Below are 16,457 nucleotides of genomic sequence, written 5' to 3' on the forward strand. Positions count from 1 at the left end.
CACATACGTGTCAGCTGGCTGCGAGATAAATCAGCGCTCCCTGAGAAGCTAGCATGAAAAAAACCCATTGCAAACCCTACTTTTCCAAGACCTCTCAACTCACCAGAGAACAGACCTACTCTGTATCCTGCATACTTGGATGACTGTGCGAAGGACAAGTGTTCCACATTTCTCTGCGTGGATTCATACAAGCGCACCAGCTGCTCTAGCTATAGGGCACGGACCCCCTGCAAATTCAGCAGCTCTGCAGAGGCACATTACAGAGCCCTCATGAGCACATAACATCCATGCTTCCCCCCCCATTTTTTAAAAATACTTAACAGTATCTCTCTCACTGTGATTTCTATACCTAACTCCTCAGAGCATAAGGTGCAGAGTATTCAGCAATGAAAATGGAAGAAATACATGCTTGCAAACTGCCATCTGGTCAGGTTATGGAGGGCTACATATTTCAGCCTTGACTGCAAACACAAGTACAGAGAAACCCTTTCAAAAGATTCTGTGTTGTGGAATAATTTCTTGGTTAACAGGGGATAACGAAATTCCCTTATCATAATGCACTGTAGAGATCCAGGAGAACAAGCTTGGTGGAACGGTCAGCTTTGATGATCTGTCTTTGCTGGCCAAGTTGAAGGTCTATCTCCAAAGCCGAGGAAAACTGTGGAAGAACATTCTGCAGTGTTCCTGATTTCCAAAAAAGCTCTGCTAGAGAGGTGTCAATAGAAGGTCACAATTTGGTTGGGAATTGGCTGCTCCAAACTATTTGAGAATCCACGGCCAAAAATTCAACTACAGTGCTACAGTATGGACATGTGGGGTGAGAAGAGAGTAGATGCACGAGGGCAAATTGAGCAAAGTAAGTCTCTAACCTGAATTTTTCTGCAAGTTCCCTGTCGATCAGACAAAGAGGAGCAGGTGGTCTGCCCAGGAGGCAAAGATGAAGATGCCTTAACATATAGTTCTGAACAGCACATGAAAAATGTCATAAGATCCTAGGAATGACATTCCTCTTTTCCTTTGCACTGTGTGTGCCACCCTCTGGCACTCACTGGTGCCTCCCTTCACCGGGCCACATCACGTTGCACCAGAGTTTGCAACTTGCAATTTTGTGTGCGAGACATAAGAACAAAATATCAACACGTGAAAAAAAAACCTATGGTGCATCTTTTCACCAGATGGACAGAAGCTTCTTGTGGAAAGCACCCACTTTCCTGCTGGAAGAAATCTTTTAAATACCCAAGTCTGTAAGCGAAAGAGTCCATCCTGGGCTTTTGCTTAGAGATGCAACGCTCAACAGCAAGCTGTAAGTGGAACTCCAGAAGGGAATAACCATCACAAGAGAACTAAGAAAAGATCTTTTATAACTATCAGAGATAACTTGGAAGTGATAGATGCTGGCATACCCAGGGACAAAGCATTCTGACAGGCAAGTAGTACATCCAAGTACTTATGGACATCTACAGTTAACTCCCTGAAGTCATTAAAAGGCAAAAAGATTACAGCTTCTGATAAAAGAAAGAAAAAGCAGAACGATTTGTTTATTGAGTGCTTGACCCAGGTGGACAGGTACACGGAGTTAACTGCCTCTGTTTCATAACAGACAAGGAAATACATATTTTTTACTAAAGCAAAGCTCTGAAACTGAAGTTAATGCTAACTTCGAAGTGCAATTCTGCTTGAAGGAGTGGCTGTAAAAATGGCATTCTCCTACTCGAAAGATCTATTTCTTGTATGTTTTCTGGGTCACATCTGCTTATTTGAAACAAGATTTTTTAGGATCTTTAATCCTGTTAGCCTGCAGACCAAAGACAGCAAATGGGAAGTGAGAGAGGCTCCTGAATGCCAGCCACTTAACCCCACTCAAAACAGAGGGGATGATCAGGTGTCAAGAAAGAGCCCGAGATTTGGCAGGCAGAATCCTTACGGATGCTGAGGATGCACAAGAAAGAAAGGAAAAAACCTGGGTACTCAGACTCCAGGTTGCATATGGGAGGCTGGCTGCTGAACAAAATCTCTTCTCCTTGTAAACGGAACATATTTGGTGTGAAAAGCCCTGAAAGACCACACGTTCTTTTATTCAGCAACCTCTGAGAGTGCGGTGCCATTTCACTTTGCCTAGAGAATGACAAAAAAAAAGCAAGGAAAAGAGTCTCTCCAGAGGTCACCTGGTCCCAGTTCCTGGGCTGAGGCACTGCCAGACTCCTGTTGCTTGCAAAGGGTCCATCTTTCTCTTTCAATATCTTTATTAGAAGGAAAAGCCAGCTATATCCCTTTGTAGGATATGACTTGGCTTTATAGAGCAAGCATGAAAGGGTTCAGCAATGCTTCAAAACCTGTGAAATAACAACAGTAATCCAAAGCACATGTCACATTTTTATCATTCACCACCTCTAGAGTTCAATTTGGGTTTTTCTCGGGCTCCCAATTTCTTGCTGGTAAACGCCTAGCTTTCCAAATGTAAGAAATGATTATGCTTGAATCATCTCACCCATGTTTCATTTCAGTTTCTGCACGTCTAATCCTACAGGGAGGGGAGCTGGGGCTGGCAGAGCTGCCCTGGACATGGGGACATGTGCAGCCACCAGCCACGGGGCTGATGCCAGAGGCACACACTGCACTATTCCCTCCACAGGGTGGGTGGAAAAAATGAGTATTGAGAATAAATACAGCAATGACTCACAGGGGTTATAGGGCTGGAACTGAACACAGTGAAGCGAGATTTTTTTGTTCTGAAAAGGAGCTATGTGAGTTCAAAAGCAGCATTGGAAAAGGCTTTTAGAATGGGTTCCAAAAAGCCATGGCAGTTAAGAAGGTTTTTCCCATTTTCATGCTTCCCTGTTCAAAGGCACACGGCTCAAACTGAGGCAGCAATGCATTTCAAAAAGGCAATACCATTTCCCTCATTAACCTGAAAACCCTGAAGAGATCAGGCCTCCTAATTTATAGTATTAAACTAGAACGTTTAAAGCATTATCTCCATGTCCAGTCTAACGTTTGCTAATTCACCTCTATATGAATCTCCATCCATTTGCACCCAAATTCCGATTGTATCAAAGGAGGTTTCCTTACTTTACTGGCTCCCATGACTCCCGCTCAAAGCCCCTGTGAATTGACTGTGCAATTGAGGACTCCATCAGATCGACATATCTAACAACAAGTGGAGCAAACAGGTCTTGGAGGTGTTTGTGGAATTTTCCATTGCACAAATTATCTAGAATAGATAAATAAAAGTATAGTAAGACACCACTGTTACTACAACCTCTGTAACAAACCACAGTGTGGCACTTCATCAAACAATGAATTTGTCAGCGAACAGGAAAACTTCAAGAACATAACAGGAGCTGGAGTTCATAACACAGACAGCAGGAATGACTTCTTACTCCAAACAAATAAACAGACAATGAACCTTCTTTTCCACTAATGTCAATCTTACAAATACATTATCACCTCCTGTGAATAAAATCAGTGTAAGAAACACAGCATGGCAAACATTATGGCTTTAGCAGGTGGGAGAATAGTTTCTCCTTTGGTTGCTCAGTACCACGATGCTGGAACTTGCTTTCTGAGGAGGAGTCCCTGGCTTTTTTCATGCAGTCTTAGAAAGCTAGCTGGGGTCCCAGTCTAGGATCTGGCTAAGGCAATGCCAAATTTGCTATCAGCTCCCCAAGGAGGGTTGGACTACCCAGGAAAGTGTCAAATCTTCACATGGGTTTTGAAAGCATGGGCCCAAGTGCTTCAGAGAATTGTCTTATTTCACAAAGCACTATTCTTCTGAACTGCTCCTGCTACCATTTACTTTAATATTTTCCTCCCTTCAATAAAATCTTAAAGCAGGGACCAGTTTACTCCATGCTAAATAAATGCAGTACACACATATAAAACGATACACATATTTAATGACAGTAAGATATAGAGTACCTAATTCCCTGCTTATCAGGCAGCCATTACCAAGAGACTTGAGAAGATGAAGCAAAATAAAAGTTCAATTTCCCACCTTCGACTGCAATGATTTTAAGGGGTGTGCTTTTTACTAGTAGCAATGGAATAAAACCAAGCTGATGCTAAAAGTTTGTAAATCTGTAAATCTCTGCCCATCTCAGTTCCCTGTGTGTTCTCTGTGCAGTAAGGAGAGGCTGAAAGCATTATCAGTAACGTGAGCCACCCACTGAAAAGGAAATGATCAGAATACAAAATACATACAGTCACTACGGAGGGAATCGTTTATGAGCTGAAAGAGCGGGAAGCTGTCCCAGGTGTCTGGGGGTTGCACCTCTAATGCTGCATCCATATCCACTGCAAACAGGGACAGGAAGGTCTCCGCGTGCTCAACCATTAGGTCTGACCACCAAGCAAAGGCCTTCAGAGTTAGTAGAAAAAGATAATAAAGACATGTATTAGTTCTAATAGAGCACAGGGAAAGATGTTAGGCCACGTATCTTAAAAAAACAAAAAACCAAACAAACCAAAAAGTGCATTTCATGGAAACGATCTTTATTGTAAAGAGAACAGTGCTTTGGAGCGCTAGCCTGCATGGGCAGTGCTAATCACAGAATTAGGCACTGCTGCTCTAACACAAAGGTTTCTTGTAGAGGATCTCTTCAGAGCTCCACTGTAAAGGCATGCAGCTATAACGTGGCAGAGAAGGTTTCATCTGTTCAATTTACAATAAATTACTTCATTCATCATTAATGATAATAACTATCAGGAAAAAAAATCAACTATTTCTTACTTCTAAAGTACAGAAATTTGGGAGTTTGTTCACTGTGCTTGTGGGTTTTCTGATGCGTTTTTCAACAGCTTAAATTCTGCTTGGATTCAGTACTTGCATTTGTCTTGAAAAACTAGAAGCCTGAGACATTAAAATCTGTCCTAAATCATTCACACTCTATTTCAAACATCACCAGAGAAAGTTATTACAGCACTGTTCATTTTACATGGTTGGCTAACACACTACCACCTTCATGATGCTACTGATTAGGAATCCATTACAAAGCTCTACTAATCAACATGCCAAGGTTAAAAAAAAAAAAAAAAAAAAAAAAAAGTCTACGGCAAGCCTGTATTTTCACAGAGGCAGAAAAAACATATGTCTAAACTTGAAAACCAAAAAATACCAGTGAGGTAACTCATTCTCATGCACATGGGGCCTTAAAATTTGCTGTGTGGGCTCTCTGAGGTGACATTCACATCATACATGGCTCAGATGTGAATGCTGCAAATGCATGCATGCGTGTTCAGTAGTCACTTCTGGCTGGGAACATGCAATATGAGGAGAGCTGTCCATAGGACCATGTGCTGTCATTTTGAAGTGATAGGAAATTACTCAGTGACTTGAAGGAGCTAAGGAACAGCTTTGAGACACTTGGCAAGAGAAAGAAACCTCTAGCTTAGGCACAAGAGTGGAGATGAAATGGAAGAAGAATTGCCAGTCAGGGAGGGGCATTTTTTGCAGGTTTTAGCAGACATGAATAAGCAGGATGGGCTTTCACTCTCTCAGGGCTCAGTTTTGATCCACTGATGAAGAACTGCACTGATGTGCACAGCACAACTCCAGCTATTGGTTCACTTGGTCACAGAGAGGGAACAGCACCCCCAAAACAAGTTACTGCCACAAGTTTTCCTGTTTTGCCTTGAGTTCCCAGCTGCCAGTGATACTGGCAGGGAGTCTTTGGAACTATTTCCACTCCTTCAATCTTTTAAAACATAAAGCAGACTGACACTGCTCTGCTATTATTCCATGAGTTGATATAAAATTGATATGAAGACATGGATAGATTGGGCATTGCACTGGGCACGCTCTTCCTAGAGCATATCCAAGATGTAGAACAACCAAAATAACCACATGACCCTCAAACTAATCCTTGTATGGGGCCTGCCCTGTAATGGGGGTGAAGATGTGGATGAGGTGAGCTGCACCATGAAGGCACAGCTTCAGTGTCTGCCCGTGCCTGAAGCAGCAACACCAGCAGGTGAGTGTCCCAGTAGTCATGGCATGGGGACAAGGTGGCTGCAGCAGAATCCTTTCCTTGCAAACTGTCCTCAGCTTCAGGCCCATGGAGGAAGCTGCCCTCCTCTGCTGCAGCATCTCCTGTTTGGGGATGCTCAGGGGCGCAGTGCTAGTGGTGACACTGGCCTTGGGCGTCTGCAGAGTCGCCACCCCGAAAAAGCCAAAACCGAGGCGAGAGAGCCTGTGTGGGGCTGAGAGGTGGGATAGTGCTCTTCAGCTCTTCTCCACATTTGGTGCTGGTGTCCAGCCAGGCACAGGGCTGAGTGCCGGTGAGTGCCGTGCTGGGAGGCACCAAACCGCTGAGAGACCACAGAGGAACCAAACCCATCAAGACGTGGGTGTGCTCCTGACGCCTGCTCCAGCCTGCTCACGAAGGCGGGTGGGGAAGGAGCGCTGCGGAGCAGCAGGGCTGTGCAGGGTTCTCTCATGTCACCAGCGCCTGGCTGTGGTTTTCAGGGAGGCTGTGGGGGCTGTCCCTGCTCTGATGTGGTTTCTCTGGCTGTGCCACTGCCTGCCCAGAGCCTGCCATGCTGGCACCCGCCCGACACTGCCCACAGGTCTGCGGGCATGAGCGACCGCTACGAAGGACCGACGGCAACCGGCATTTGAGGGGGAAGGGAAAAGAGGGGAGGCCAGAGAATGTCTTCTGTAACAAATCCCAACAGAAACACTTCAGAGTCCTGCAGTAAGCACCTGCTTCCATGAAAAGGGAAAAAAAAGAGCTATTTTAAATAAAGAAAAGCATGTGATCATTGGTGGGGAAAAAAATATGCCCTAACCAGTAACAGTTTCCTTTTTGCTTGCAAAGTCAAATTTTAACTCTGTAATTCTCTAACTTACGTCAGGATCCTCAACCTCCTCCCTAATTTCTGTAAGCAGGATTGGTAACACCATACTTAGAAAACCTCCTTCAAGATGGTAACATTTCATTTATTTACCATCTACTTACCTGTTTTGCTTAAATAATAATGTAAAGGGGGAAGAAGTGTGCTTTCTAGCCAAACACACCTATTATTGTATATTTTACACATGGATACACATGTATATATGTATGACCTCAAGGAGTTAAGATACATATATACATATACACATATGTATACATAGAGAGAGAAAACACACGTTTAAAAGCAGGTGAATGGCACTGTCTCTGGCATTTGTCATCAGTCATCCAGAGGAAGGGAGAGGGAGCTAGGAGACATTGATGGGAGAGATGATACAACGACAGAGACCTCCCGCTCCCAGATCACAGGCATAGGCACACAGATTCTGCTGTTTCTGCCTGTGCTGGGTTGCTTCCTTCTTATGGCTAACACAAACCCAACTGACTAGGCACGATACTCCTCTTGTAATGATTTTTGAACATGCTCTGAGTGTTATTTTCTACATTCTCATTAGGGAGTCTGCCTGGAGATGTCCACATGGGGGGAAAAAAGGGCATGTGTTAATTGCAAAAACTATTAATTTTCAGTAAAGTAAGGTGCTTCTTCAGTAAACAGTGCAACTTAATTTTCTGCTGAATAACCAAAGTAGACCAAAGAGCCATACCTCACAGGTCAAGCTTCTCCAGGTGAGTGACAACATATATAAAAAAGTCACCTGGAATTATATGGGGGAGGAAAAAAAGGTATAATACTTCAGCAATGCTTATTGCACTGTGACAGCATAATGTGGCTACTACACATAACACATAATAAAAATTAGTGATAAACCACCCAGCCTCTTCTCTTTTTTCCCTGGGTGCAATTCAAAGTGTGCAGAGAGCTGGCCAAGTGCCCGTGCACTGCTGAAATGCCACAGCCACCCTCAGGACAGGGATTCAAAAATGCAGTGACAGTGCGCCGGGCTTCTGGAGAGATGGATTTCATCCTTCCAAGTCACCGTTCAGAACAAGGGACTGGGATGTCTCCTATCTGTGTTGGCATTAACCTTCTGTCTCTAATCAAAACCTTGTGACATAAAAGATGCTGGAGAACAGTTCTGAGCCTTCCTCCTCAAGTAAAGATCTTGGCAGTGCGGCTGGCTGAGTGTGACTGGTCCTGCAACTGCTTCCTCTTTTCAAAATAAGCTGTGTTTTAAAAAACAGCTCCTTCCCAGCTGGTTGTACATCCAGCCTGTGCTGGTGAGGAGTGGAATAAAACAGTTTTTGCAAAAGCATAGTGCTCTCAAGCACCCCTTGCTTTAGTAAAAACGAGGTTTATTTCACTCTTCACCCCATATATTCTCTCTCTACATATAAATACTGTATATCCAGTACAAGGCACATACAGACAAAACCAGAGGAAGACCACTACCATTCTAGGCACTCGTGTAGTACTTTGTCCATCTCCACCACAGTGTACTAGAGGTTGGGTGAATGCAAACGACAGGTAACAACAGGCTGAGGAGCGAGTCCAGGCAGGTAGGGTTGTGTTGGGATGTAACTGCAGCGCTCGTAAAATATACCCATTGCTGCATGCATGGACTGGACTGCTATGCCACATTTACCCTCCTGTGTCAGGCTACCAGCTCTGCAAGCAGCCGACCCAAAGTTGCTGTTACATTCCTCGGTCAAAGTTACAGAAGCGAGGGCAACCAGGGTAAAATCCCAGTAGGAAACATGGCACTGAGAGGGCATGCACGGAATATGACAGGAGTGACTCGTTTCATTCGGTTTAGTCACATACCTCTTTCCCCTGCCAGGATCATCCAAGATTGAATGAACAGTAGAAAAACAGGGAGGAAATTTAAATATGTGATCAGGCATTAGTTGGGTTTTGTGGATTGCTGTGTATTATCAATAAGTAAAACTGTACTGCATATTTATTACACATTGGAATGATTTTGAGGTGACTGTGAAATTATTTATCAAATGCTCTTAATGCAAAATATTGTGAGTATATCTATATATCTATATATATCAGTGGGAACGAAAATAGAAAATAGTGAAAGAGTGCAACAATACCTGCAGTCATAAACAATAACTGTTCACTTTGAATTTTAAAATTATTAACTTTTCAATACGCGTTCAAGAGCACCAGATTTACAGAGAACTCAGGGCTCAATCCTGCAAATACTTACATGGGTATGCAACATCACCTGCCCATGCAGAAATGTCCTGACGTGCTGAGAGCAGGACTACAGCCAGCCATGCCAGCTGCCTGTGGGATCAAGTGTTTCCGGAATCAAGCCTCACGATTTTCTGGTGTATATGTGACTATGACATGATTTCAGTGGTTTTAAAACACAAGCATTTCTGTTAAGGTGCTTTGAAGAGTAAAGAGTGGTTGTATTAACCCAGACAATGAGTAACAGAGCATAGTTAATCCTAACCTCTATGACTAGTAACTGAGGTATTCCCAATAAGCCAAAGCAGAAGAGGCCAACAGGAAACCAGGTGAGTTACTCGTGTACTGGAGGGGCCCAGGGAGAACCCTGGAAACAACCTGAATTCTCAGAAAGGGGCAGAAAGGAGAATTGCTCTGTTTTGTTGCAGTTTTCCTTGCTCCCCTCTGGACAGCAGGAGTGGCAGCTGCGGCAGGGACCCCGCTCATGCTGGCTGGAGGCACACACACACAGAGGTCATGATTTGGAAATATGACCTTTCTGGAAAGTGGACAGGCTTGTTCTTGCAGGTTGCTGGTGGTGAATATTTTGGCCAGATTCATCTCCTGCTGGCACTGTCAGAAAGGCTTCAAACTGCCATCGAGGAGAGCACGACTCAATTAATTCATCCTTTAGCCCTCCCTCCCCTCTGAAAACACATTCCTCCTGAAGTGTACTTCGCCTTCATTGGACCTGAGCCTACTTTCAGCTTTTAAGGAAGATAACCCAGCACCAGCTGGGAAGACACCACGCAAATGTACAAAGCTCCCACCGGATCCTGTGGAGGACCTGGAGGGACATGACCTCGCCGTGGACGCTGCTCACCTCTGCATGGTGCTCTTCATTTTGCTGTAGGACTTCAATTACCAACTCTGCCAGACGTATTGTATCTTCTAACTTTTTAGCTGGTGTGACTAACCGGCCTACATTCTCTGTAGTACAAGAACTCAAGTTAAAAGGAAGGCAGGGTGAAAAGCTAGACGAAGAGTAAGTTATTTTAGAGGTTAAAAAAAAGAACCATAATATTCTGCAGCTTTTAAAGATCTTTTCATGCATATGTTAAATGCTTATAAAATTAGTACTGAGCAAACCAGAAAGGCACATTCGTTATTATACTATGAAAATACAGTGCTCCAGCTCCAAATTTTACAATACTGTCAGAGTTGGTTTGCTTTATGGAGGCACTTGATTAGCTCAAATAAGAACATCACATTCCCTAAAGACAGCATCTGGCCACTAATGTATGAACAATATGTATCCTTCGACGTAGATGATGCTATTATAGGAATCATGTCTATATTATTTAAAAATTCTTTTAAGAATATCAATTTAAACAAATCTGTCTGCACTTGTATTAAATTGTCAGACTCGAGCAATTTAAATGTCTCCTGCTACTAAAAGCAAAACTCGCAGGTCTGTCTTGCTCCAGGATTTAACTCCACAAGGGTCAGGAATTACGCATGCTTGAGGGAGTGAAAAGTGGTAAATCCCACGCTCATAGGTAAGATTTGTATGGGAAAAGAGATGCAACTTTACAACAAAAACCCCGCAAAACAAACCAAAGAGTTTAAATCCTGGAGCTTGGTGTTTACCTATGTTATTTTGCAGTTTTCTGAAAACTCTAAAAAATAATAAATTATATTCTTCCAGGTAATTTATATGATTAATAACACATTAAAAAATACGAGGTGCTAACAATACGGAACATTTAGAGCATTTCACTAGAAATAACGTAGAGGACAAGAAAATAATCACAATTTCCCTGAACAACAGCTTCCACAGAGCTGATCGCAGACATGTCTCTCTGGTTCACACCCAGGTCACAGTCCCAAGTAGCAAGGGCAAAGAGGGGCATTTCACTGCACAGCCAGTTTATATCTCTGCATCTGTAGGTATTTTGGCCTCTCCATGGTATCAAAAGGCGGCTTACTGCCCTGGTGTGTGCAAACTCTCCCTGTGATGGTTGTTTGGAGCAGGACTGGAGTGGGAGACCCGCCCCATTGGGATCCATACGCCAACAGGCCAGGTACTGATTGGGCTTCTCACTCCAGCATTCCACACACCCTGGGTTTTTTCCTAGTGTTTTGGTCTTGTTTATTGGTGGGACAGAAACTTGAGGTTGCACAAGGTGGCCTTGTTCTGCTTGACTGGGTCACCCCGGGAGAAATCCCTGCCTTGCTGAAGGCTCAGGGAGCATCCACGACTTCACTCTCCCCCTCGAAGTCTTGCCAGCCCCTAGTTCTCCCCGAATACCAGGAGCCTGTTTACAGGCTACACAGTTCCCATGAAAGGAAAGCTGTATGTTTCAGGACAGTCCCAAATGTGGCTGGGTTTTGGAGAAGCTCAGCAGGCTGGAGGCTGGCACTGTAGGGGCTCAGCTTGGCTGAGGGATGGTAAAGCACCACAAACTCTACAGTTTTACTGATTTAAGGCACAGATAAGGGCCTTGGGTGTTTCTTCTCCAGTTTTGCTGGCATTTCTTGTACCATTGGTAACAAAACAAAAAAACAAAAAACAAAACAAACAAACAAACAAACAACAAAATCAAAAAAAATCCAAGTTCCCCTTAATATAATTTACTGAGCAAATACTGAAATTGGAGAGCTTCCGGTTAACTCCTCAGTCTTTGTCCTATACTATCCAGCATCTCAATAGCTACAAGAAGCAGAAACCACTTCCTTTCGCAAAAGGAGCCCAAAGACAGGTCCCTCAGTAAGATCTGGTTGTTTCTGCACCTCCAAAGCCAAGGGGAAGCTTTTCCATTGATCAGTGCAGCATCAGGCCCATTCTCATTTGAAACACTGATCTGCTCTCAAATATAACTAAAAGACAAAAGTGTTAATAGGAACAACTGCTCAAAGATGCTGTCTTTAAAGAAAATATTGATGCTTATATAACTTTGGCAGCCAGCAGATGTCAATCTTAATTTTTTTCCTTCTTATTTTAAATATTTCCCTGGTTAAGTTACTATACATCAGAATATTCTGCTAAGATAGCTGGAGCACTGACAGTTACATGAAACGTATACGATATACTTATCAAACATTTCATCCAACATCATGTAAAGCTCATACATATTTATAGTTTCCATGCAAAATGTTATGCAACAACAATGTTATTTTGTGCTGACGTTGATATTTGAAAATGTTGCATATGTCAGACATTGCTAGACAAAAAAATGTGGACATTTTGAAATAAATGCTACCTCTAAATTCTCTAAAACCTACCACGTCGCACTAGGTGTTTTGTATAAAGCTGCATACAAGGACTAGCTTTCTACTGCTACACAAGCGGCTGCTAGACTAGAAAACCACTGAATAAAAGAAAGGAAGACTATTACAGTACTTGGCGGCTGTTTGGCCATGCCTTTGAGCATATGATCTATCATGTTAGTCTGCGTTTGAGGAGATGATGGTGGCCCAGCCGGCGGCTTAGGCTTGGGCGGACGGGCTGGTTGTGCATGACGGAGAGAGAGAGACGCCAAAAGTAAAGAGACAAATGACTTCATAAACAGTGACAAAAAGATGGAAATTTCAAAAGGAACATAAGCAGAAATGATCAAATACAAATGGAATAAGCTGCTGGGTTTTTGCTTATCGGTACTTGGGGTATTACACGGTAATGACACCATTTGACAACACGTATTCTAGAAGTCAGCAGATTCGAACATCCTACAATACTGTGCAATCAGAAAGCTAAAAATTCGATGCAAGTATGAAACCTCACTTCGCACAGTCACACGAGGAGGCTGAGATGGGTTAATTCAGTTAAAACTCCGGAATTCAGAAAAGGTGAACTACAAACATGACTTGAAGTCAGCTCCCCAATGCTTAGGCACGTTTAGCAATAGAATAATGAGCCATAAGAATTAATTGCTTTGCAAATATCAATTACACATTTTAGAATTAAACGTCACTGTTGGTTAAAGGGAGCTATAAAATATTCTTGTGCAATTTAAACATGTAAAAAAATCTGTCACTTAAAAATGTGTGGTTCCTGATCGTTTCCAGCTCATTTAATTATTTTCAACTTGGAATTCTAGTGGCTTTTATATTCTGGGTTGAATCATATATAAAAACTTGCCAGCTCTATCAAATATGTTACTTGCTATTCCAAATGTTAGAATACTGCAATCAGGACTTGACCCATCTGTCATATAGTTTACAATATCAGCGTAGGAAAAATTCAAAGAAAATAGCCTTTCCTTTTACATACACCCAGAGAATAAATTATATACTGTGAATATATTAACACAATAGTTTCTGTTCCTTTTAATAACAGTTTTTAGCAGCATTGTGACTATTTTTAATCATGTCATTTGCAAGGAATCTGGCATATTTATCTGGACATTCTATTGCCAAAAGTCCTTGCCATTTTGCTTGCATTTTCCAGCGGGGGAAAAAAAAAATCAGTTGGCTTGTGCAAAGGAGATTTCTGATTGCTTTTATTTCTCACAGAACTATAACACTTATCGAAGGATAATAAAGAATATTCCAGTAAACCATTAAGGAGTGTGATTTAGGTTGGTGCCCCTCTCCATACACAGGGATAGATACACATACATACATAAAAACATACACAGTGCACGTTTGTGCACATGCACACGCACACACACACACATTTTTAGTCTTTTAAGCTGTCTAATGATTAATTCAGACTCTCAGATTCAAGCTACTGGCTTTCTTTCTTTTCCTTGTTTTCTTAGAGCAGGAAAAGCAAATCTATTCATTCATCTCTGGAGCGATCTTGATCTTTGTTCAATGTTTACCAAAGGTGACTTTGTCCCCAGAAACAAACCTCTCAGCCTCAAGTGACAAAAATAACTGCTTTTTGGGCATTGGCCTAATGACTTTCACTCTGCTTTAAAACATAAGCAAGAATTCAATTTGCCTACTCACTGATTTGCTCCTGAGCTTGACATGTAGATATAGGAAGAATATTTTACTGTCCATCACTACGGAGAGCAGTTTGTGCCAAGGTCTCTGGATGGGAAGGGATGGTGGGGACAGGGAATTGTATTTCTCCTCTCACCAATGTCTGACAACCACAGGGTGCGAACCCCTTGCCAGCCGGGGGAGCCTGTTGGGTGGCAAAGCTGGGGGTGTCAAAGACAGCAAGCTCTTCCTAGAGTGCCAAAGCCAAGGTGAACGGAATCTGAGTTGCACCCACTGCACACCTCAGCACTGCAGCCCTCAAGCATCCTTAAATGTGGAGTCCAGCCCCTGCACCCCAACAGCTACCCATCCAAAAATGGCTCCTAGGCTTCATAGACATCCAGACTCCAGAGTGCTGAACGGGACTGACTAGCACGAGTGTTTTCTGTCCTAGGGAAAAGTCATTAATAGAGAAGGAGGAGGAGGAAAAAGCAAGAGATGCAGCAGCATCTTCTCGAGTCGCTAGTGCAGCGCATACAGAACAGCTTGGAGGAGGCTCCCGCTGTGCAGTTGTCAGCACAGTGCCCCGGGGTGGCTCTCACTTCTCTGGGGGGTCTGTGAGAGACCCCTCCAGAACCTTACCCTGCTCCTGGCATCCCCCCACCACCACCCGCTCTTGGAAACAAGCTCCCACAAGGCACTGGAGCAGGCTAAGCATCAAACTCTTGATAGAATTCTGATCTGGCCCAATCTGCACAAATATTCAGCTCTTTTCGCACATTTCAGTTTTTCAGACCCAAATTCAAGGCTCTGGCACGATGGTTGCGGAACCACCTGGAGCTTAAGGAGGGGAAGAGTTCACTCTGTTCCTGGGGGCACTGAACACCCATGAGCCCCAACTCATGCTTTTCTTTGTCATCTCTTTATAGCAACAAAATTTAAAGGATTGAGGTCTGGCTAAGGAAAGGGATTAATTTCCTCTGTAAATTTAAATAGAAATGGGCTTGTGACAGCCATGCACTATGAGGCACTAGAGTTCACGTCTTTCTCTAGGTCCAGGTCTCAGAGATCACACGTGAGATCCCTTTCAGGGGTGGCTCAGCTCCTGCTCAGAGCGAGGGAGATGTGTGAGGCTGGATGGGTTTTATGGCACTCGCTAGGGATCAGCTGCAGCGTGTGGCAAGTTTTGTTTCACTTCGGCTTTTCTTTTTTCCCCGTCCTTTTCCGCTCTGGTCCCTCGCTACAGCCAGTAGCTACTACAGTTTAGTATCAGAAATGCTTTTGTACTTGCTGCTCATGTGTGTCAGATGAGTAAGATTTAAACACCTTCATCACTGAAATCAGAGCCAGAAGCAGCTTCTTACTGCCTGACAAAGTGCTTTCTTGGACAAACTTCTAAAGGTTTTTATGCTTCTGCGTGATACTGGCACATAAAATACTTGCAGAAGCTCAAATTACTTGGAAAATTCTAGTTTTGTGCTTGCAGTGAGCTTCAGCCTGCAATAACAGGTATCTTGATAAATCTGTGCTACTCTGGGTATAGATATTGCACACAATTCATTGTGTGTGACTCTTTACAGACAGGAAGATTTTTGAACTATGTATTTTTCCCCCAGAACCACGATTTCTGCTACATGGGTTACTAAGACATCAGCAACATTAAGAATATTACTTGCAATAGGATAATATTATTGACTTTTCATATTTTTTAGAAGTGTAGCCACTGATTCAATGATTTCCTTGTAATAATTAAAATATATATGACCCTTGCAAAAGGCTTTAGCATCCAAGTGTTATGTGTGCATTCATTTGTGAGCCAATCATCAAAACTATACAAAAAGCTGCTGTTCTCAAGACAGCTATAAAGCATAATGGACTTAGCCCAAGGACAAGGAGGGGCAGCCTTTTATTATATTCATGAAATTAATTTGCGTGGATCTGAAAGGCATTTTAGTGATGGTATTTCTTCTTTCAAAATGTTTTATTTTAATGGAAAGAAAAAAAAATAGAATTTTTTTTTTTAAATTCAGCAAGATGCCAATTCACCTCAAAACCTCAACATACTGAAGACAGAACTGCTCTCCTGATTTTCTAATGATTATTGAGCCTAGTGAAGAATTTGTGCCTGTCTGAATTGCGTCTCATGCCCCAGGCAGCAAGTTGCCTCATAGAAAGATAACATCAGAATGCAGATCTCTGTATTTCTAAAGCTCTTGCAATAACTTTGTACTGCTTCAGACACTGCCTTTGAAAGGGCAAGAGGAAATCTTGAAAGCTGCGTAACAATTCTTTGTTAAACACAGCCAAATGCCGCTTCCAGGAATGATACAAATAAAGCAGCATTTTAGCACACATGGATACAGGTTATAGTCATGCCTGAGTGAAAGTACAGGATTTATTCATGACCTCCACTCCTGCACACAAATATGCCGGTTCTCATATATTTTACATTTCAAAGAATGCAATCTGTTTTTTTTTTAAGCTTTGTCGTCTAT

General features: G+C 42.8%; 1 protein-coding gene across 12 annotated transcripts in view; it reads right to left on the minus strand.

Moving 5' to 3' along the window:
- The window catches only part of CADPS (calcium dependent secretion activator), a 207,938-nt gene that overhangs the window by 46,302 nt on the left and 145,179 nt on the right, over positions 1 to 16,457 (minus strand). For all 12 annotated transcript variants that reach the window (XM_040076170.2, XM_058422205.1, XM_040076175.2 and 9 more), the window contains 3 exons: positions 9,914 to 10,020; positions 4,201 to 4,357; positions 3,070 to 3,211 (listed from right to left, as the gene is read on the minus strand). In XM_040076170.2, the coding sequence (XP_039932104.1) occupies positions 3,070 to 3,211; positions 4,201 to 4,357; positions 9,914 to 10,020 (406 nt within the window). The remainder of the gene's footprint in view (positions 1 to 3,069; positions 3,212 to 4,200; positions 4,358 to 9,913; positions 10,021 to 16,457) is intronic.

Source organism: Hirundo rustica, chromosome 12, assembly GCF_015227805.2.
Source record: "Hirundo rustica isolate bHirRus1 chromosome 12, bHirRus1.pri.v3, whole genome shotgun sequence".
Lineage (NCBI taxonomy): Eukaryota > Metazoa > Chordata > Aves > Passeriformes > Hirundinidae > Hirundo > Hirundo rustica.